This window comes from Salmo trutta, chromosome 9 (genome assembly GCF_901001165.1).
Source record: "Salmo trutta chromosome 9, fSalTru1.1, whole genome shotgun sequence".
NCBI classification, from domain to species: domain Eukaryota; kingdom Metazoa; phylum Chordata; class Actinopteri; order Salmoniformes; family Salmonidae; genus Salmo; species Salmo trutta.
The window spans coordinates 18,858,285-18,878,964 of record NC_042965.1 but is presented as its reverse complement, the minus strand read 5'-3'; the positions used below and the strand labels follow the sequence as shown (position 1 = coordinate 18,878,964).

The following is a 20,680-nucleotide window of genomic DNA, read 5'->3' as shown; positions in this document are numbered from 1 at the left end:
CGTTTGATAGAAGATTTCAAGATTCCCAAATTGTATTAATGGTGTAATGGTTATGTGGTTAGATTAAGCATTAGGCTACATCCATATGCAATTTTCCTCTATATTAATTAAATTCATGCCGCTGCTGCCAAAAATTATGTAATAAAAAAAAAAGATAAATATATTTAAGTCCGAGACAAGCTTTTATATGGAGTCGTTGGCTCAAATGACTGGAAGTCTATGGGAACAGCTAGCATGTCATTGCGCTAACACTAGTAGCAATGCACACTAGAGGTTGACACGGGAACAGGATTCCTGCAGATCCCACGGGATTCCGGCAGGAATGGGAGTTAAGTTCTAGAGTCAAGTTCGGGACAGGATCGACAGTCCACAGGAACGAACAGCACATAAATAGTTATTGTTCTTACAAGCATTTCACTACACCCGCAATAACATCTGCTTAATATGTGTATGTGACCAATACAATTTGATAAAAATGAATAAAAATGATGTAGCCCTAATATAGTTTACTTAATAAAAATCTATAAAATATAAAATGGTCATTTCTCCCATCCCCCCTATCATCAGCTCACTCTCACGCATCACTGCACAGTCACTACTTTACCTCAGATGCCAACATGGGTCAGTGAATGACGAAGCTTGCAAGAGAGGAATTGCGTTCATCCGACTCTGGGTAAGTGTAAGGTCTGCCTTCATTGCCAAAATCTCGTAATGTGGTTGTTATCAGCCGTGTGTGTAGGGCAGGCACTGTCTCGTGAGCGTTGAGCAGCTGCCAAATGGAGCAGTTGCTATGGCTACTCACACACAGAGCGCGGGAAAGACAGATGAGCGGCTAACGGAGGAAGTTATTTCTGATTTCTGTGCGTAGAAATGAGCACGGGCGGGAATGATTTTATCAGGATGGGACCCGAAAGTTCTGGGGTTATAACTTTTAAACAAAGTAAGGGAAACATTTTGACAGGATAAGAAGAGAAAGGAATGGATTTTCACTCCCCTGTGTTAACCTCTAATGCATCCCCCTACCCTTGCCACCACTGCTGAAAAAAGTCCTAGGGGAAACGCTGATACGTAAAATAGGCCTACACTGTGACATCTGATGCTAGTTTTGATAGGTAACGGCACCTTTTCTTAATGCCATCAGTTTTTTATCCACCTGAAACCAACTTTCATAACCATGACTCGCTACATAAGTTGTTACTTAAATCACCAGAATGATGGAGAATCCATGAGGAAGAAAACTTTGTCTTTATATAGCCACTGCACATGGCTGTAGGATGTCATTGATGTGACACTAACAACATCCAAGGCACATGATGGACGGTTGCCGTTGACAGGCTCAGTGAGGCAGCAGCTGCGTCAAAAGAAAGGTGTGTAGACTAATGAGATGGAAAGGAGAGGGTGTGAGGTAGGGCAGCGTTGTGCAACCAGGAAACGCCACTGACGTGTGTGTGGCAGTTCCCTTAGATGACGGCTCAATCAGAAATCCCAATACAGCCAAGGGAGGCAACAGTAAAATTGGCTTAATCCAAATTACAACAGAAAGGCTGTTTTCACTGGCAGGAGGGAGTATTAAGTCCCTGTCAAACTAACCCTGGTAAAGCTCTAGGAGAAAAATGATCTTTGATTCCCTTTATGACTCCTAGAGTAAAGCAATGTTAAGAAAAAAAATGAATGTATCCCATTCATAAACCACTGTGTCATATCAGATCAAGTCCAACTTCTAAGGTTGAAATGGCTGATTTCAGGAGGAAAACATACTTTCACCTATGTCATACTTCTGATGTGCCAACACCATCATGGAAAACTACATTTTGTCACCCACTGAAATTCCTGTGGTCCACAGGGTGACTCATTTTACTACATGCAACGCATCACCAGACCACTATGGCAGTAGTAACTATCTGAGCAACAATCTGGAGACTTCGCAAGGACTATTATGATATGTCAACTGTTTGTTAAACATGCAGTAACTTTCCAATAAAGAAGGGAAGATCATTAAGGCAACAAGGCCTGCTAGAGCTCTTGCAAAACACCCTGACTGTAATCTAGGCTATATCTTTAACCCTTCAATACAAAAGATCTTGGCCAAGTACAACATACAATCTAGCCCACTGTAACACAATAGGTCATAGACTGCTGTTGTTAATAAGTATGCTTAGCCTATGTGGACACTACCTTATTTGCTCAAATTCCCAAAGCGATCCAGAGAATGGTAGGCTATATAGAGGGGTAGAGGAAGGAGGATGGTGTATGCTGTGGGAATCGTTTGTTATGTTTCTTCACACACTGTGCCATTTTAGTAGAGGCCTGTACATTTAGAAACTTTGGTTAGCTGTAAGCCCTGATCCCATGACCTACTCAAAGAAGGGCAGGAAAGACACAGCTTGCACAGAGCTACATTAGGTAGGCTAACTAGAGAGCACAACCTTCTCCCCTATGGACAGACTTGCAGCTTATTAGTCTAAGTGAACACTGCACCGTGATTACAGCAAGCCAAGCACAACAACAGCACCACATTGTGCTCAAACTACAATAGGTTAGGCCTTGATTTCAGGTACAACAACTGAGAAATAAGATGGCATGTTTTGGGGGATTATTCTATAGAATAAATATCAGGTAAAAAATGATCATGTTTAGCATCTTTGGACATGTTCCAATACTTGAATTCAAAACAGCAATACAGTGCTTAGCCTATAGGTCAATAAACTTATAGGCATAAGGCATACTTTCACTTCATTAATCAAGGAGTAGGCAAGGGCCAAATTAAAGAAAGTCTTAGGCCTTCATTTTTTATATTTAGCCTAAGTGTCCTTACAAAATTATAGCCCTAACTATTTTCTTATAAAATGAAGCACAATAGTCCCAATTTTCCCCAGAGTTCTACTGTGGTTCACACAACAATATGGCTGATGGTGTAGTAGGGATGTCAAATGTTCAGCCTGCTGCACAGACCCTATGGACCGTCTAGTCTAGGGTGCCTGGTTATATTTTAGGAGCTTAGGAGCATTTTTAACTCTCTCCATGTTAAAGTAGGAAGATATACACTTAGTGGCCAGTTTATTACATACACCACCCGTTCAAGAAAATGATTCGCTCCAACAGACAGTGAATCACACGGCCGTGGCTTGCTATATAAAGCAGGCAGACATCGAGGCATTCAGTTACTGTTCGATTAAATGTTAGAATGGGTAAAACGAGTGACCTAAGCGACTTTGAGCGTGGTATGATCGTTGGTGCCAGGTGCACAATTTCCAGTATCTCAGAAACAGCTGGCCTCCTGGAATGTCTAGGGTTTACCAAGAATGGTGCGAGAAACAAAAAACATCCAGTCAGTAGCAGTCCTGTGGGTAATAACAGCTCGTTGATGAGAGAGGTTGAAGGAGAAAGGCAAGAATCATGCAAGTTAACAGGAGGCCCACAAACCGACAAATAACAGCGCAGTACAACAGTGGTGAACAGAACGGCATCTCGGGAAAGGACAACTCGTCAGTCCTTGTCACGGATGGGTTATTGCAGCAGACGACCACACCGGGTTCCACTCCTTTCAGCTAGAAACAAGAAGAAGCGGCTCCAGTGGACACGCGATCACCAACACCGGACAACTGAGGAGTGGAAAAACATTGCCTGGCTTGACGAATCCCAGTCCCTGTTGCGTCATGCTGATGGCAGAGTCAGGATTTGGTGTAACAGTGTCTACGGTACAGGCTGCTGGTGGTGGTGTAATGGTGTGGGGAATGTTTTCCTGGCACACGTTAAGTCCCTTAATACCAATTGAGCAACGTTTGAACACCACAGCGTATCTGAACATTGTTGCTGACCAGGTGCATCACTTCATGGCTACATTTACTATCATACATAAAAATATTGAATCGACATATTTAATTGTTATATAACGCTAATTTCCCTATGGTGGACAGAACGTGTTACATTACACAGACTAATGTTTTCACACAAGAATTACAAGAAATAAACACCCTTTTTACCTCAGATTGGTGATGTTAGTATTAAAGTTTATCATCACGATCTCACAAAATTGATTGCATAAAACAGATGAATATCTTTGGTTTAGTAACAGTGTTTTTGTCATACGTGCAAGTCTGTAGTGGGACTTAGAATGCAGCTGTCATTTTCAGACCACGGTGGCTTCCCATAAATGTCTCTGGCCTCACATGAATTCATGGATTTGACGGTTAAAAGGTCCTATGCAGCCATTTTTATTTCAATATTATGAAGTAATTTCTTATTAAAGGGCATCCTCATTCTCAGTTTCACAGTATTATTCCAACCTCAGTTGCGGATGGCCTTCGAGGCAGAGTTCCTCTGTCCAGTGTCTGTTCTTTTGCTCATCTTAATATTTTCTTTGTAATTAGCCAGTCTGAGATATGGCTTTTTCTTTGCAACTCTGCCTAGAAGGCCAGCATCCCGGAGTCACCTCTTCACTGTTGACTTTGAGACTGGTGTTTTGCGGGTACTATTTAATGAAGCTGCCAGTTGAGGACTTGTGAGGCATCTGTTTCTCAAACTAGACACTAATGTACTTGTCCTCTTGCTCAGTTGTGCACTGGGGCCTCCCACTCCTCTTTCTATTCTAGTTAGAGCCAGTTTGCGCTGTTCTGAGAAGGGAGTAGTATACAGAGTTGTACAAGATCTTCAGTTTCTTGGCAATTTCTCGCATGGAATGGCCTTCATTTCTCAGAACAAGAATAGACTGACGAGTTTCAGAAGAAAGGGCTTTGTTTCTGCCCATTTTGAGCCTGTAATCGAACACACAAATGCTGATGCTCCAGACACTCAACTAGTCTAAAGAAGGACAGTTTTATTGATTCTTTAATCAGAACAACAGTTTTCAGCTGTGCTAACATAATTGTAAAAGGGTTTTCTAATGGTCAATAAGCCTTTTAAAATTATAAACTTGGATTAGCTAACACAACGTGCCATTGGAACACAGGAGTGATGGTTGCTGATAATGGGCCTCTGTACGCCTATGTAGATATTCCATTTTTAAAAATCTGTCGTTTCCAGCTACAATAGTCATTTACAACATTAACAATGTCTACACTGTATTTCGCATCAATTTGATGTTATTTTAATGGACAAAATGTTTTGCTTTTCTTTCAAAAACATGGACATTTCTAAGTGACCCCAAACTTTTGAACGGTAGTGTATCTACAAAACACAGGAAAATCGCATTTTGGACTGCAAAGAGCCTTTAACCTATCATTCAAATGAAAGCCAACCCGTCGCTATTTAGAAATTGACCTGAGGTAGTAATTCATTTAAATTATCCAGTCAAAAAAGTGTTGTTTGCTTTCCGTATTGGCCATCGTGCAAAAATAATTTCCATACAGAGATATATTGATAAATGCCTACGACAGGTTGTCATCCATCAACAGACATATGTTCATTAAGGTTTATCTGTTTGAAGAGCGCAAACTGTACATGTCGCCGCGGTTATTGTCCCAGTTCCATTGATTTCAATACAATATCAATTTGAGTGATTTGCACACGCTATTGATTACAGTAGAACAAGCTGATAATTTCCAGTCTTGAGTGACCGCTTGGTAAATATTGGTGCGTGTGCAGTTTAAGGTAGTAAAGGTACTAATTTAACAAAATACAAGTAATCTGAACAAGTGTGGCACGTGTGTGTGTAGGGAGTATGTTTCATGTATTGGTTCTCAAAATATCACAACTTATTTCAGCATTATTATGAATTTGGACATATAAAACAGGTGTTTTACATCAAAAAGCCATGACAACAGGAAGCAGCAACAGTATAAATCTCAATGTATGTTTTGGGAATATAAATGGTACCTAACATTTTCCAACAGGATTCTACTTTATCAGGTAAAAACAACTTAATTTTTTTGATGTTGTGATTAGTAAAATCGTGATAATACGTTTGTCCTGGCTAGGTGTAGGCCTACTGCTTAAAGGGGCAAACTTCAGTTGAAACAATAAAGCAGGCACCCCACCACTGTTTTGGTAAAAAGCTGAGGGATAGGGCTGGAGAAACGTAACAACTCAAATTCAAGCTGGGCTACGGATGCAAGGACTGACAACCATGATATCAAAATTATAGTTATAACTGTGTGTTTCTATACAGTGTTTACATTTACATTGTTTACAAACATTGGATTAAAGAAAGCTTATATTTGGATTCTGATGTGGTAGGACAGTTGAACTAAGCTAATGAGGCATTTATAAAGTATATTGTCCAAGAATCAAGGACTAAGCTTTTTCCTTACAGACATCACTCTAGTCTAGAGGTATGCATGCCCGGAGAAACAACAATCTTATTTACCATCACAGCTACTGGCTCTGCATGATACAAATACAGAAATGATGCTGCTACAGCTAGAACAAATGAATACGTTGGAACTACAAATGTGTACGCCATCGGCAAGGGGATACAATTAACTGGGGCTATTGCATGGAGTACAGAAGGCTGGTTGAGGACATTAGGAGTGTGATTGTTCTAATGACCCCTGAGTCAAATCACTCGCGTCATATTGGCTGTGCCTTCTGATGGAAGCGTGGCCTGCCAGCTATTGATCCTCAGCCGGGTGACGCTATCTTGATTATTTCATCACTGGCACATTATAGCCATGCAAATGAGGGGCCGTCACAGAAGCACAAGAAACGACCAAAGATCTCTACCCAATAAGTCCCCTACATATATCAAAGACAGGTCTGAAGGGGTGGGGGCTAGCTAACGTGTACGGAAAATGTACTGTTCTGTATTGCCTGTAAGGGTATCTACACATTTAGGCTACGGTGAAATGTTGCTGCCTAGCTGGTAACGTTTCTTACCTAGCCAGCTAGCGAACGTTAGCTAAGAATGTAACTCCAAAGTTGCAATGTAAACATCGGATTTAAATTCCTTAGCTAGCTAACGTTTCATAGTACTGGCACGAAACGATATCTGCTAACTAGATGGTAGGTTAGCTAAATTAGTTAAGAGTTAGTTAGCCGCTTACTTACTCTAACAAGCTGAAGTAAGCAAGCCAACAGCTAGCTTGCTAAGGTAGCTAGATTGCGAATGTAAATAGATAGCCAACGTTAGGTCGCTAGCTAGGTGCGCTTATTCTAGCGTTTGATAATGAGTTGACGATTTTGCAAGGCAACTGGACCCATACTATTCGCTATATCTATTACGACATTAGCTACATAGCTAATTTGTATAATATATTTGTAAAAAGCTTGATCAGTTCTAGATTACTTTACTGAAAGCTAAGCCACACAGCCTAAATTCTCTAGCTAACAATTGAGCTGCCACTTGTCGAGGCAAACTGTTAGTTTAAAGGTGAATTCGTCTTTCGTTTAGCTAGCTGTCTTGTCAAAATACATACCAGCTCATTTTGTCTGAATTTCTAATCCAGTTTCAACGGGCAGCTTTTCTCTCAGCAAACCTCATCCCCTTTCACACAAAATAATAGATTAGGTAATCAGGAAGTGGCTACGGTAGTTTGTGTTCACGTGGGGGTCAAGGGGATTTTAACTACGGAAAGCAGAAAGGCCTGCACGGCACACTGGGTAACATGGATATAAAATAGAGATCGATCGAGATAAAACTATTTATGTGGGATTGTCTGTTCGGAATGTATTTTTTTTTGTTTTAAATGTTATATTATAGTTTAGAAAATACATTTGACGAAATTATGCTTCTGATAGATTAGCTCAAATCAAGGAAAGATCAGAAATAAAAGAGATCCAGGACCTTGAGGATTTCATCCTGGTCTCTGTTGATTTCAGCCCAGATGTGGAAGCATGGAGATAATATATCTATATATATTCTAGTTCGAGACAGTTTGCGCTGTTCTGAGAACGGAGTAGTACACAGAGTTGTACAAGATCTTCAGTTTCTTGGCAATTTCTCGCATGGAATAGCCATAATTTCTCAGAACAAGAATAGACTGACAAGTTTCAGAAGAAAGGGCTTTGTTTCTGGCCATTTTGAGCCTGTAATCGAACACACAAATGCTGATGCTCCAGACACTCAACTAGTCTAAAGAAGGCCGGTTTAATTGCTTCTTTAATCAGAACAACAGTTTTCAGCTGTGCTAACATAATTGTAAAAGGGTTTTCTAATGGTCAATTAGACTTTTAAAATGATAAACTTGGGTCAGCTAACACAACGTGCCATTGGAACACAGGAGTGATGGTTGCTGATAATGGGCCTCTGTACGCCTATGTAGATATTCCATTTTAAAAAATCTGTCGTTTCCAGCTACAATAGTCATTTACAACATTAACAATGTCTACACTGTATTTCACATCAATTTGATGTTATTTTAATGGACAAAATGTTTTGCTTTTCTTTCAAAAACATGGACATTTCTAAGTGACCCCAAACTTTTGAATGGTAGTGTATATACAAAACACAGAGAAATCGCATTTTGGACTGCAAAGAGCCTTTAAGCTATCATTCAAATGAAAGCCAACCCATCGCTATTTAGAAATTGACCTGAGGTAGTGATTCGTTTAAATTATCCAGTCAAAAAAGTGTTGTTTGCTTTCCGTATTGGCCATCGTGCAAAAATAATTTTCATACAGAGATATATTGATAAATGGCTACGACAGAAATAAAAGAGATCCAGGACCTTGAGGATTTCATCCTGGTCTCTGTTGATTTCAGCCCAGATGTGGAAGCATGGAGATAATATATCTATATGGATGGAAGTATGATGCCATGCCAGTGGGTGTAGGCAGATCCCATTTTATCAAAGTTCTTTAAAACCTGTGTGCCTAACAAAATGGTAATTCCATAGTAGTCTACATCTGTTGATAGGCATATAACATAATGTTTCAGGCCGATTCCTCCACCAAATCAAAGATCATTTGAGTCTGTGTACATTCTGACATGTTTTAAATAAGAATGTTATCTTTAAAAATATATATAATACTGAAAATGCTATGCACACAGTTTCATTTTCTTTATTCAAGTACTTTACATAGAAATAACAAAAACAATTGCGTTACAACAAACTGAAGTGCCAAGTTAACAATGAGGGGAGTACATCTCCCCACCACAAAAGGATAATACATGTCATTACAATATTCAGAATTTATATTAAGACCTTATTATAAGGTAATAGAAAAACATGAAGTAAAAACATCCACAACTTTTTCAACAAGACCTCTTGTTTTCTTTGAAAAGAAGCCAACAAAAAAACAGTTCTCAAATCCTAGTGTGATTTTCCAAAATGTCCATATTTGTATTTCCGCAGTTTGCCCCATTTTACTAACGTTTAATGTTTTTATTGTAATAATTATTTCCATGCATAATAAAATAAAAATAATTGAGCACCACCTTTAGAACCTTAGGGTGGCTCTAAACATGTTTGGAACCTTTTCGTGCACATGCAAACATGAAGATATAATGAAAAGGAAACAGGAGATAACAAATACAATTTTCCCCAAAACATTTGAGTGCCATCTGCCAAAGGTTAACTTACTCTACTTAATATGGACCACATTGACAATTTTTCGAACCATCCTCAAAATAAGCGTTTAGGATAGCAATCTATCATCAATTTCAACAGTTGCAGCATTTTGGGGTCATTAAGATGAGAAGGGCTGCCAGTCATTTATCCTAGTACAAAAGTGGCCATGGAGGTTTTGTTTGGAATGTTTACTTTCAGTCTTTAATATTCTTGCACAAAGGCAGCTTTGCAGTAAATTAAAAGAGTAAACACAGACATCAGCACAGGGCCGTCTTGAGCCGTAAGCTGACAGGTCACATTTACGTTTGTTGCTTCTGTGGAGTTCTCATTGCATATTGTTCCTAATCACCCAACCATGCAACCTAATTTGGCACAAACATGACTGTTAAGGTTGGCCTGGGTCCAAGACTGAGCCCAGAACCATCAGGATAATGAGGAGAAGATATGAAGGGAGCTCTCTTATTTTAATCTCTTACACACTTAACGTATACTCTCAAATCATACCAGAGCAAGACAAAAACAAAAAGGAAATCAGTCTAGAAATAGTTCAGCTCTAATTGACATGGTAATGTCGACTACTGAAAGTACTGTGTTCAGATCATGTGGGACAAACAAAGCAGTATTGAATCAAGATTCATGAGGACAGTTTTTACTTTCAGATCTTTTGACAGTGGTTTGATATTTAACAGTAATGTGAAATAAAAATGTTCAATTGTTATATGTAATATAGACCATGCTTTTACACTGTGCAATTTGCATTAATCAGAAATGTGACAGATGACATCCAGTTTACAATGTTGTAATTACATGTCTTTGGGTGACAGATGGAAATATGTTGGCATATTCTCCTCTCTTCCGAGCACAACTTCCACTCTTCTCACCGAGAGCTAGATAAACACAGTATTCTTTAAAACCAAATCTCATCCAATACCAGAAACGCAACATTTGAACCTTCAGATACGAGCATCAAATCCACAGGGCTGCTATATGATCTCTGAAAACTGTCTTTGTTATTCTACTCTTACTGAAAGGCTTTTCTTGCTGAACCATGCTGGCTGAATTAAAAAGTACAGAATAATTCAGAAGGTATTTTGCTCATTCTCTATGGGTTTACGTACCATGTACCCTTAAAAGAATGAAGATCATTCTAATGCACAAGACGCTTAATAAACAACATCCCAAACAAGCAAATGATGTCTACACCAAATCCTTGGAGACATTCGGTGTTCACTGATATAGATTATGTTTGCCCTTTCCACCTGAGACCCAACCCTGTCTCAGCTGTTGAGAATTATATCCCCTCAATCACCCAGAAAAGTTAAGATGGGTTCACTTGCTTGTGTACACACTTTCGACATTAAAGGCCAGAACTGAATGAAGAAATTCAAGGGTTCCAATCCATACAGTTTTTTAGACTTCACTTAGCTTATGGCAAATCACACTTCAATTGATACAGTTTTGATTCAATAGAGACCAGTGAGTATCATTATAGATAGACTGTAATAATCTACATTCCACTTCTATATCCTTTATTTTTCCACTTTATTCATGAACAGTTATTAATCCTTTTTAAATTCCTTCCATACATCGAACTAGCTCATGCAAAGTCCAGGAAATAATAATAATTGTCACCAGGAATACAAGTGTCCTAAAATGCACTTCAATAAAGCCATTGATTTACATAATAAGTGAGATGATACTGTATGTGTGAACTCGCCAACACTTTCAGACAATGCAAGGGGTCTGCTAATTTACCCATTTACAGTAGATGAACTGGAGAAAGACTCTCTGGGGCCAAATTAATTGGAAAATAAGTGGACACTCGCCAGGAAGCCCAGCAATGAAAACCGGTTTGTACAGGAAAGAGGGAATATGGCCTTGGAAGCACATTGGAGAATTCTGTGTTCTCAGAGAGCAATGCATTTGTAAATTCTCATTGTTGACATTTTCAACCAAGATTTCTGAAAGTTTTTACTATCAGGCACATCTGCTATGACAATAAGTAATCCATATCAAACACACAGAGAACACATTCGACTGTGGTGCAGAAATGATTTCACACAGGGCCTGATGGAACAGGAGGGGCAAATAACTGTCCTTTCAGGGAAAAGACATGCTAGAAAAACATCAAGACCACAGCTGACAAGAGCATTGAGCACAGTGAAGACAACAATCTAATGTAGTGGATCAATTCCCAAACAGTTTGCATTCACATCCCTGCAATGACTTGTATTATCCATTATTAGCTATACCTATACAGTGTTATAATTAGTGAAACTACTTGTTTCATGGTTTTATAGATTTGACGCATTTGAGTGCATTTTTTAATCAGTATGATCTAAGAAATGTTTTGAAATGTATGACCTAAGAAACATTTTCTGAATCTAGAGCCAATCAGGTAGTGTATAGCCTTCAGTCAATGCCAGACTAGGCATTTGTAAAATTGTATATTGCCTTATTGATCAAATAAAAATTATGATTTGTTTTGCATACTGTGTACTAGGTTTATCTTTTTTCATATATTTGACTGAACTTTGGAATCCAATACATTACAGGTTTGTTTGCAATTGAAATACACACGATTTTTGTTCAAAAATGTTTTTTGTTTATTTCGCTTATTAAGAACACATTAGTGTTTCCTCAAACCACTTTCCACTTACAACCCTACAGTAGGTACAAATAATATTAGATCGTTTTGAAAAGGAAGATAAGGCACCCAATTTGGCACTGTCTCAATGCTCCAAAGTCTTTTGCAATGACTTGTTTTCACAGAACATCCTGCAGTATCATAACTTTAGAGTAAGCATTTTAAGACACCTTCTGCACAAGCATTCAGTCAGTTAGAAATGTATGCATTTTTATATAGTGTACATCTAAATACACTTGCACACAAATGCACAATTTAATACTGAAGTTTCCACAATCTGAGTACACAAGTTTAAGTAATATACCTGTATACATCTCTCACTGTAGAAAAAATGAATAATCCCTAATTTCTAAATTCAGAATCTCTCAAAACAGTAGGAGGTGTAAACATGGAAATACCATGTAGATTCTATGGTAGTTCTTACAGGTGTTGCTCATCATAACAATATGCAAAACATTTGCGTCCCTTTCATTTGACAATATCTCTAATTACATGCATGTAGCTGGCAGGTCTCTGTCAGTGAAAGCGCAGATAAAATGCCCTCTAATTCATCTCTGCTTTTATCCAGATTTGTTGTCGGCTTGCAATAGCTTACAGAGGCAGGCATTTCAATGTTTCAGTCTTTTTCTCTACGCTCTCAACATTTCATTTCAAGATTGGTCGAATGTGTCTTAAATGCACTTATAAATATGACCAAGAGGAGTCTTCGGAAGATAGACGAAAGCTACATAAAACACTCTTACTTAAAATATATATATATATTTATTTATCTTGGACATCTTAGTAGGCTATCTTTCATGGATGTGTGTAATTTGTAGTGAACATGTTGAAAATGTGTCATTGGTTCATGATTATTTACCATTAATGTTGCAATCCATTTCACTGAGTGTGCATCAGACTACAATAGTTTACCACCAAATACTGGTCCATTGACCACTGGATCATGTTTGGATGGACAAAGCCAATGATCCCTGGGCTTTTTAATGCTCATGTTTTGAGCTTAGAGCAAAATACTTTTGAACCATTGAACTGTAACTGTGATCCAAATAATTGCAAAAATGCTACTAAAATCAAAACAATTTTCGAGTATTTTGCGGCTACCAATTTGCCTGAAATCAATGTCGGAAACATAGTTTATGTCTGTAATATTTGCTTAATCACAGGCACAATTAAGAAAACAAACATAGTCATTATTATCCCAATATGTTTGGCACATTCTGTTGAGAAACAATAAAAAAAACTAAATAATTAAATACTTTTTCAACAAAAAGACAGGCAATCGAAAGTGCAGTAAATAAGGTATCAACAACAGTACACAAATACAACCAATTGCACTTTTAACAACCAGATGAAATAAATGCATACATCCCAAACATAGCTCACCTTATTCTACGCCTAGTTGTAATTCAGTCTCAACCCAATTGTACAAACATTTTGAATCCCTCCTCAGCCAAGATTCTTGGTGAATTTCTCAGAAAACACAAGACATGATATGACTTCAAAAACTTGAATTGAATTCTCAATGATATGCCATGTCCTCTTGGACAGCCGGTGCCATGATGCCCATCTGCTTGCTGGCATTCACACAGTTGTTGGCCCTCCCGTCTATGTCCTCTCCTTACCCTACTCTTACAACAAAACAAGCCCATCTCCAAATAGAGGAGGGAAATATTACCTGGAATTAAAAATGAGGAGAATGTAAGAGAAAAAGTGAGAGAAAGAGTCATCTATTTGTCTCATTGTGGATAGGACCTTTCCTCAGTCTTATGTTAGAGCATGGTGATGATCCATCCTAAGCACAGGTAGTGACAGTCATGATGTTGCCACCGCTGGGCCCTCCACTGCCACCACAGGAACTGGGGGGTGAGCTGTGGCTGCCAGCTGCCCCACTCCCCTTGTCAGCCGGCTTCTTGTCCTTCTGCTTGAGGTGAACTTTGGCATGTCTCTTGCGCTCGTCACTCCGGGCAAACTTGCGTCCACAGAACTCACAGGAGAAGGGCTTCTCGCCCGTGTGCGTGCGGATGTGGGTGGTCAGGTGGTCACTTCGGCTGAAGGAGCGCATGCATATGCGGCACTGGAAGGGTTTGTGACCCGTGTGGATGCGGAGGTGGCGTGTCAGTTCATCTGAACGGGAGAAGCGTCTGTCACAGTTTTCTGCTGGGCAGGCATGTGGCCGCTCATGCACAGGGGTTTTGCTGGGTCGGTTTGGGTACTTCCGTGGTCGGATGGGTTTGAGTGTTAGCGTCTGTGGTGGCTGGTGGTGTTGAGGAGCAAGCTGCTGCCCGCCAATGAAACCTGGATGAATCTGCTGCTTGTCTTTGAATGCTCGAATGGTCTCAAGTGGTGTGATAGGTGGAGGGTTGACTCGAATTGGGTCCATGGACTGGAAGGGCTTGTGCTCCATCACGCCAACCTCACCCTGATGATGGAAGAGGTTGTAATCTGGGATCATGGAGAAAAGGCTCCCGTCCATGGAGGGCTTGGAGGTGGTGTGATAGTCATTGCCGGGGTAGCCGAGGGCAGTGCTGGTGGCAGGGCTGTGGTGGAAGGAGACCTGGTCCTGGTACAGCTCGCTACAGGTGGAATAGGCGGGCAGTGGTGGACCGTACACTTGCTCCATGTCTGAGGACTGGCCGCCCATGCTGGCCCCAGAGGACGACGTCTGTGTGGTGATATTGCCAGGCGATGGGGAGACGCCCAAGATGCCAGCACTTACTAAACTAATGATATTGTTGTCTGAACACCAGCCGGAGCCCCCGATTCCACCCGACGGAGGAGTGTCGAAGGCAAACTTCCCCAGATAGGTGACGGTCTGCCCACTGCGGTTTGACTGGAAGCTGGAGCCGTACTGGATCTCTGCGGTTCCCTTATCACTTCCCATCCCCAGATCCATGATATTATCTGGATGACAGGGAAACAAATGAAATACATTTTAATGAATAGTTCACCCAGCTGTTATAACATGAAAATGAAATACAACTAAAAGCAGAACCTGTTAGAAAAAACCTACATGAAAGTGTGCAGTATAACTAGTGCAGGAAAGTTTTTATAAAGTCTAGAAGCTACTAAGCTAGACTACGCTAAATATGAACTTGCTTGATTTCAGTCAGAGTCCTCGATAAGTCCGAAATTCAGCTTCTCTGCATATCTCTGCATATAGTCTGCCAAGAAAAAATCATAAAACAAAGCAGCCCAATACAGTTCATAGGAAAAAGTGAGCGGTGCTGTCAGACCTGCAAGTTTATCCACTGACTTGTGCATCTGAGACAGTGTTCTCTCTCTCAGATCCCACAAGCTCTCATAAATCAAGACCTAAACACCCCCTTTGATCCAGTCATTATATGTCTCACAGGAGGACAGCCACACTGAATGGCAAGATCTGATTTCCACACAATAGGGTGCAAGCCAGACACCACTGCTAGCATTTTCACAGATACATGCATGTTCAATGTAGCTGCGTGGGTTTTAGCAGAACGAGATATCTACTCAAAATGAGGAAATTCAACTGTAACGTATACATCCTACTCAGATCATTGGGTCAGCTATGCACATCTGGTCATAGCAATGCACATTTGGCCATCTAGCTGAATGTTATGTCCACACTAACTTTCTTGCTCTTTTGTCAGTGTGTTTTCACTAGTACTGTAGTAGTCTATTTTAGGTATTATATAATATCATATCAGACACCTGCAATGAAAACATCCAAATGAATGCAGTTTTGGCACAGTTTTGTGCAGAAAATTTAACCGAATTCATACATCAACAGAGATAAATCAGCCAATCATTCACGTCACAATAAATTATACACAGGGGCGCTTATATATTCAGTCCCAGTAATTACTGTCTGTTAACCAGAATTTGGCTAAGGGCAAAGCATGATGAAGCAAACAAAACCAAAATTACATACATTTCACACAACTATTCAACACATGAGGTTATATTTGAATCGTTGTGGAGGTGAAGTTGAAGAAAACAAGCCTAAAAAAATAGCCAATGCTTAGGAGTGTGTTTCATCATGTAGGCTATTGGAAACAAGGCAGACACTATCTTGCTGTAATCTTCCTCAATATTTTGATTTGTTTGAGTTAAAATAAAATGTAAGCAGTGTCACAGATGTTGCTCTAAAGCTGGTGTTATAACTGTGGGGTAAATATTGTGAGAGAACACCACTTGCACAAGGGACCTAACACCTGGTTCTAGGTATTTCAAAAGGTTGCTCATCATAGGGAATAGCTAGCACAATGTGTGTGATTTGAATGAAAATATCCAGTCGGATATGATATGACATGAACATGTTAGATTATCATACATTGATGGCTACCTGACAAACACTTGGCTAGCTTAAGGTGTGAGGCATGTCAAAGTGTTTTCATCTCCTTGACGTTTTTCAAAAATCGTATTTATTTCCGATTAGTTATAAGAACAATGCTGTATCTCTGAGTATCGAGAGGTGATAGGCCTACTTATATCAGAGCAAATGTCATTTTGCTACTGTACTAGGGCACCGGGACGGGTAATGATAGAACATATATCAATATTAGAATTAGACGTGGTTGGTGCTGTGTCTTCAGTCATATATTTGTAAAAGTTATCTACAATTTAGCCTACATTTACTTTGCAAAGTAATAGGTCTAACATCTTGACAAATAACAAATATCCATAGATATTTGATAATCAATATCGATAATTTTTTAACAATAGTAAGTATACATTGATGAACTTATAAACAATACTGACTACAGATGGCTATATAATTCTGTAGTGAAATAGTTAGACTACGCATTATATTTAATTCAGTTATTAAAGACTGTATAGGCCTTTATCTTTAGCTTGCAGCTAACCACAACTCTAACAACAATTGGGCCTATTTACTGTCAAATGCATTCATTTTTGAGTGACAGACTTTCAATAGGGTACCATGAAATTGTAATTCCTCGTGTGTTGATATACAGTTCCGAGGTCCAATTGAAATGTGCTATATGGTACTGCTGGCTCTAAATTTGAATACAATATGTTGGTGTGTCTGAAGCATATTTGATCTGAAAACATTTATGTGCTGCTATCAAGGTTCGTTTCAATTATCATATTAAAGTAGGCCAACATGTTCTTCTAAACTTCACTTTAGAATTGACAAACACTTGCATTCAATTTTAACAGAAGACATTATCATTTTATGTCACACGTCTCTGAAAATGAAAGTTGCTGTCCTCTGGAGACTTGTATTCCAGTGAGAACCAAGAAATACTTTGGTATATGTAGCCTAATCATTATGGTCGTATAGAATGCTATAAGGCTTATAGCCTAGCATACTCGTGAGGCTAGGCATGGGAAAGCTTGAAATGCAGCGCCGGTCGAACGCCCACTATATAGGGGATGGCCATGCCCCCTTAGCCCAATCCCAAAACAATATCTAAATTGTCGACAAATATACAAAAAAGGATTAATGAATAGATTAATTTAATGTTGACTAGAAATAATGAATGTATGCAACTGTCGTTTTGGTTACAGTTGGACATTTATTTATAGACAATCAATCAACAAAACGATGGCTTTATCATGCTTCAGTTTAATTTAACAAAAATTATCTAGGCCTTTCATACCAGGTCAATTTATGTTTTTGTTTTGGTGAATAGGCCTAGATGTATGATTTTTTTAAAATCTATGAATCTTACGCCAATTCGTACGTTTGGATACTTACTTTCACTTTAAAGGCAGGCCAATCATTTTGTGTACGTTTTCACCAGAGCAGATAAGTTCATGATACTATTAATTACTGTTTGACCTTACATGTAAATTGCAGGTTGTGAAATCGTGACGGTTAACTCATAGGCTTGGACATCGTTAAACTACGCATCATATTTCTGGCATAAATGCTTGCCTCTCATATGGTTAACACTAACAGCACTTGTTTTACATGTAATCAAAACAGTAGTATTTAACCTTTGTGAAATATGTTATCAAAAACAAGATCAGACTCGATTGAAAAGAGATCGAGTCAGTGCGTAACAGCCCGAAGCGCAAACAGGTGCCTAGAAGATGTTCGCGGCGCGCGAGCTCCAAGACAACTGTTGCGGTGCCTGCATGCTCTCCACAGCTGAGACGCGCTGTACTTAAAACACAGCCTTGCTAGAACAGAACCCAATCACATCACAAACAAAGTCAACTATTCTTACCTGTATTCATTTGCGAGTAGTGGTTTATAGAATCCGTATTGGTGAAAATGTTCATAGACGTCGGAATGTCCTCTTCTGGGTAAAGACTGTCAGGAATCGTGTTTATTAAACTGCTCATGGTCAGAGGAAGCTTGTCCGCTAGTTTCCCTGTCATAGCAGTTATTTAGTCTGACATAAATGGCAACGTGCAGGTGTCCGAATAGATCACGAGCAGTGTTTTCAAATAGAAAACACAGTAGATGATGATCTATAAGGGTTAGGAGAGTGGAGGGGGAAAAAAATCCTAGATGTTGTAGGCTATCCAAGTTCCCTTCAGAGACAGCGTTGGTATCTCTCCGTTGAGATACAGTCGAACTGAATTGTCACAGGCAATTGTTATTAATCTAATCTACAATGATTCCTGTTTTTTTGCTTGTTGGGAGTTTAAAGTCTGTGAATCAATGAAACCGTGGTGGTTGCACAAGTGAAGCGCTGATCTGTATTGCTCGTATAGGGAACTCCAGCGCTTGCTGGTATTAAATAGGGGGACGGAACATTTATGTGACGTAGATGACCATTTATGGATACACAAAGCCAGACCGTACACAACACGTCACCAATGGAAGCACCTCATAGTGGAAACATTAGAGTCTGTTGCAGTAAGACAGTCTCAAGCGACGGATGAGTTCCGTGGAGCGAAGCCTGTGTTGCTGTACTGTGCTACCAGTAGACGAACTCACATTTTATAAAGTTTTCAACCAATTGGCATAGCTTTGTAATGAACCATGTTGTTTGATACGAGCTATTCGTGTTGTCCTTGAGAACACATTACACTTTTATCCTTTGTCATATTGGAACACTGACAACTGAAGCACAAATCATAATCCTTCTGGTCAAAATGCCATTAGAATCATCATATCCATTAATGTGTAAAGCTGCTTTTGCAAAATCCTCGCAATTATTCGTTGTGATATAAAAATGAAAATATACAAATTTGGCTAGACAACGGGTTATTGCACATTTGCATGGGTGACAGTTTTCAGCTTTCAACATATAGGCTAGTGAACATTGTAAAGGTAAGCTATGCTATAGCCAGTTGAATCCATACACAATATGCCCGCCGGAGACAACTGTGCGTACAATTCTGAAGAGGGCATGTCAACTCTTCTCTTGAAAATGTTTTAGCGTGATTTAAGTCATGAATACTATATTCACATCTTAAATGTATGTACATGTACAGTATTATACACATATGTACAGTATTATACACATGTATTGCATCATTACACATTATATTTAAATAATGGCTTTATAGCCTACAAAATCCATACGAGGCAAATAGAGTTTTATGGATGTGCACTCCAATTCAGACTTTTGATTACAGTGGGCTCAATGTCCCCAACTTGTGTGTCTCTTGTTATAATGTTGCACCACACTGGCTTCTTGACGTTGAGCTGTAGCCTATACAGTAGAGTAGTCCTGCTTGAACTCGTTCTCATTTTATGTGCAAAAAATAAATAATCATCCCCACACAGTGCATCATGAAACGACTAACTTGCACAACATAACGCATGGGGTTTAATTGTCCTTCTACACTCTAAAACCCTTGTCATGCACCAACATTGGTTTACAAAGACAGTAATTGTCAGAGTTAATCGCTTGTAAATATTGCAAGCGCTCTGTGAATCCACAGGCTTGCTTTGACTGAAGTGGAAACTCCAAATAAGGCATTGATCCGGCACCGCCCCTCGAAGTCTGTATTTGGTTAGTAAAGTTCCGGTAAAGCCACTGTGAAGTGGAAAAGAGATCTGAACCACAGACGACACAACGTCATGGGTCATAATTCAACAATTTGAGGAACCTGAGAGACAAAATGTTAAGTGTTTCTTACCCAATTAATAGACCCTCCCCTGTTTGTGAGGTGCTTCCTTTGACGACGTGTTGTGTATGGCCTACTGTAAAGAACTGTCAGGATTCTTAGGAAGTGTCCATATGGCAGTGTGGGCTTAGCAGTCTTGTGAACTCACCACTATAAGACACTGACTACTAGGTTATTACTAAGCTACTACAAGCTATTACCGCTATACTATCACTCACTATTCACTAATGATAATAACAATATGGTCACACACACATAACTGGCCATATGTGGCAATATGGGGCTCATATTAAAATAATTCTAAACTTTCAAACAATCATGAGTGGTAGAAATAATCACATTTGTTTGAAAAAATTAAATGTAGTATGACATTTCTGTCCGTGAATATTTAAGAATGAGAGATTAAACAGTCTAGTATTAGCTCACAGACTCCCCTAATAAACGGAAAATAGGATGTGTGGGAGAAAGTCTGAATCATACTCAGTGTTTGGGGGGTTTTTACTAACAGAACGCACAAGGAAGTCCTGTGTCTGATCCCTCTAAGGGGCACGTGCCC

At 39.4% G+C, this 20,680-nt stretch overlaps 2 protein-coding genes across 2 annotated transcripts in view; both read right to left on the bottom strand.

The window, feature by feature from the left end:
- Positions 1-7,487, bottom strand: part of bin3 (bridging integrator 3) — a 37,957-nt gene extending 30,470 nt beyond the window's left edge. The window contains exon 1 of the mRNA XM_029762841.1: positions 7,353-7,487. Coding sequence (XP_029618701.1) covers positions 7,353-7,360 — 8 coding nt within the window. The 5' untranslated portion in view covers positions 7,361-7,487. The remainder of the gene's footprint in view (positions 1-7,352) is intronic.
- Positions 7,488-8,926: 1,439 nt separating this feature from the next.
- On the bottom strand, positions 8,927-18,875 carry egr3 (early growth response 3). Its single transcript, XM_029762837.1, has 2 exons — positions 18,267-18,875; positions 8,927-14,994 (listed from the first exon to the last, which is right to left on the bottom strand). Exons 1-2 carry the CDS (start codon positions 18,418-18,420, stop codon positions 13,886-13,888), a joined length of 1,263 nt encoding a protein of 420 aa, XP_029618697.1. The 5' UTR covers positions 18,421-18,875; the 3' UTR covers positions 8,927-13,885.
- Positions 18,876-20,680: the final 1,805 nt, after the last annotated feature.

Excerpts from the sequence above, each read along its gene's own strand:
- egr3 (XM_029762837.1), bottom strand. The coding sequence starts at position 18,420 with ATGACAGGGAAACTAGCGGACAAGCTTCCTCTGACCATGAGCAGTTTA. Across the intron at positions 14,995-18,266 it reads CTACTCGCAAATGAATACAG|ATAATATCATGGATCTGGGG; the intron begins GTAAGAATAGTT and ends CCTGTCATCCAG.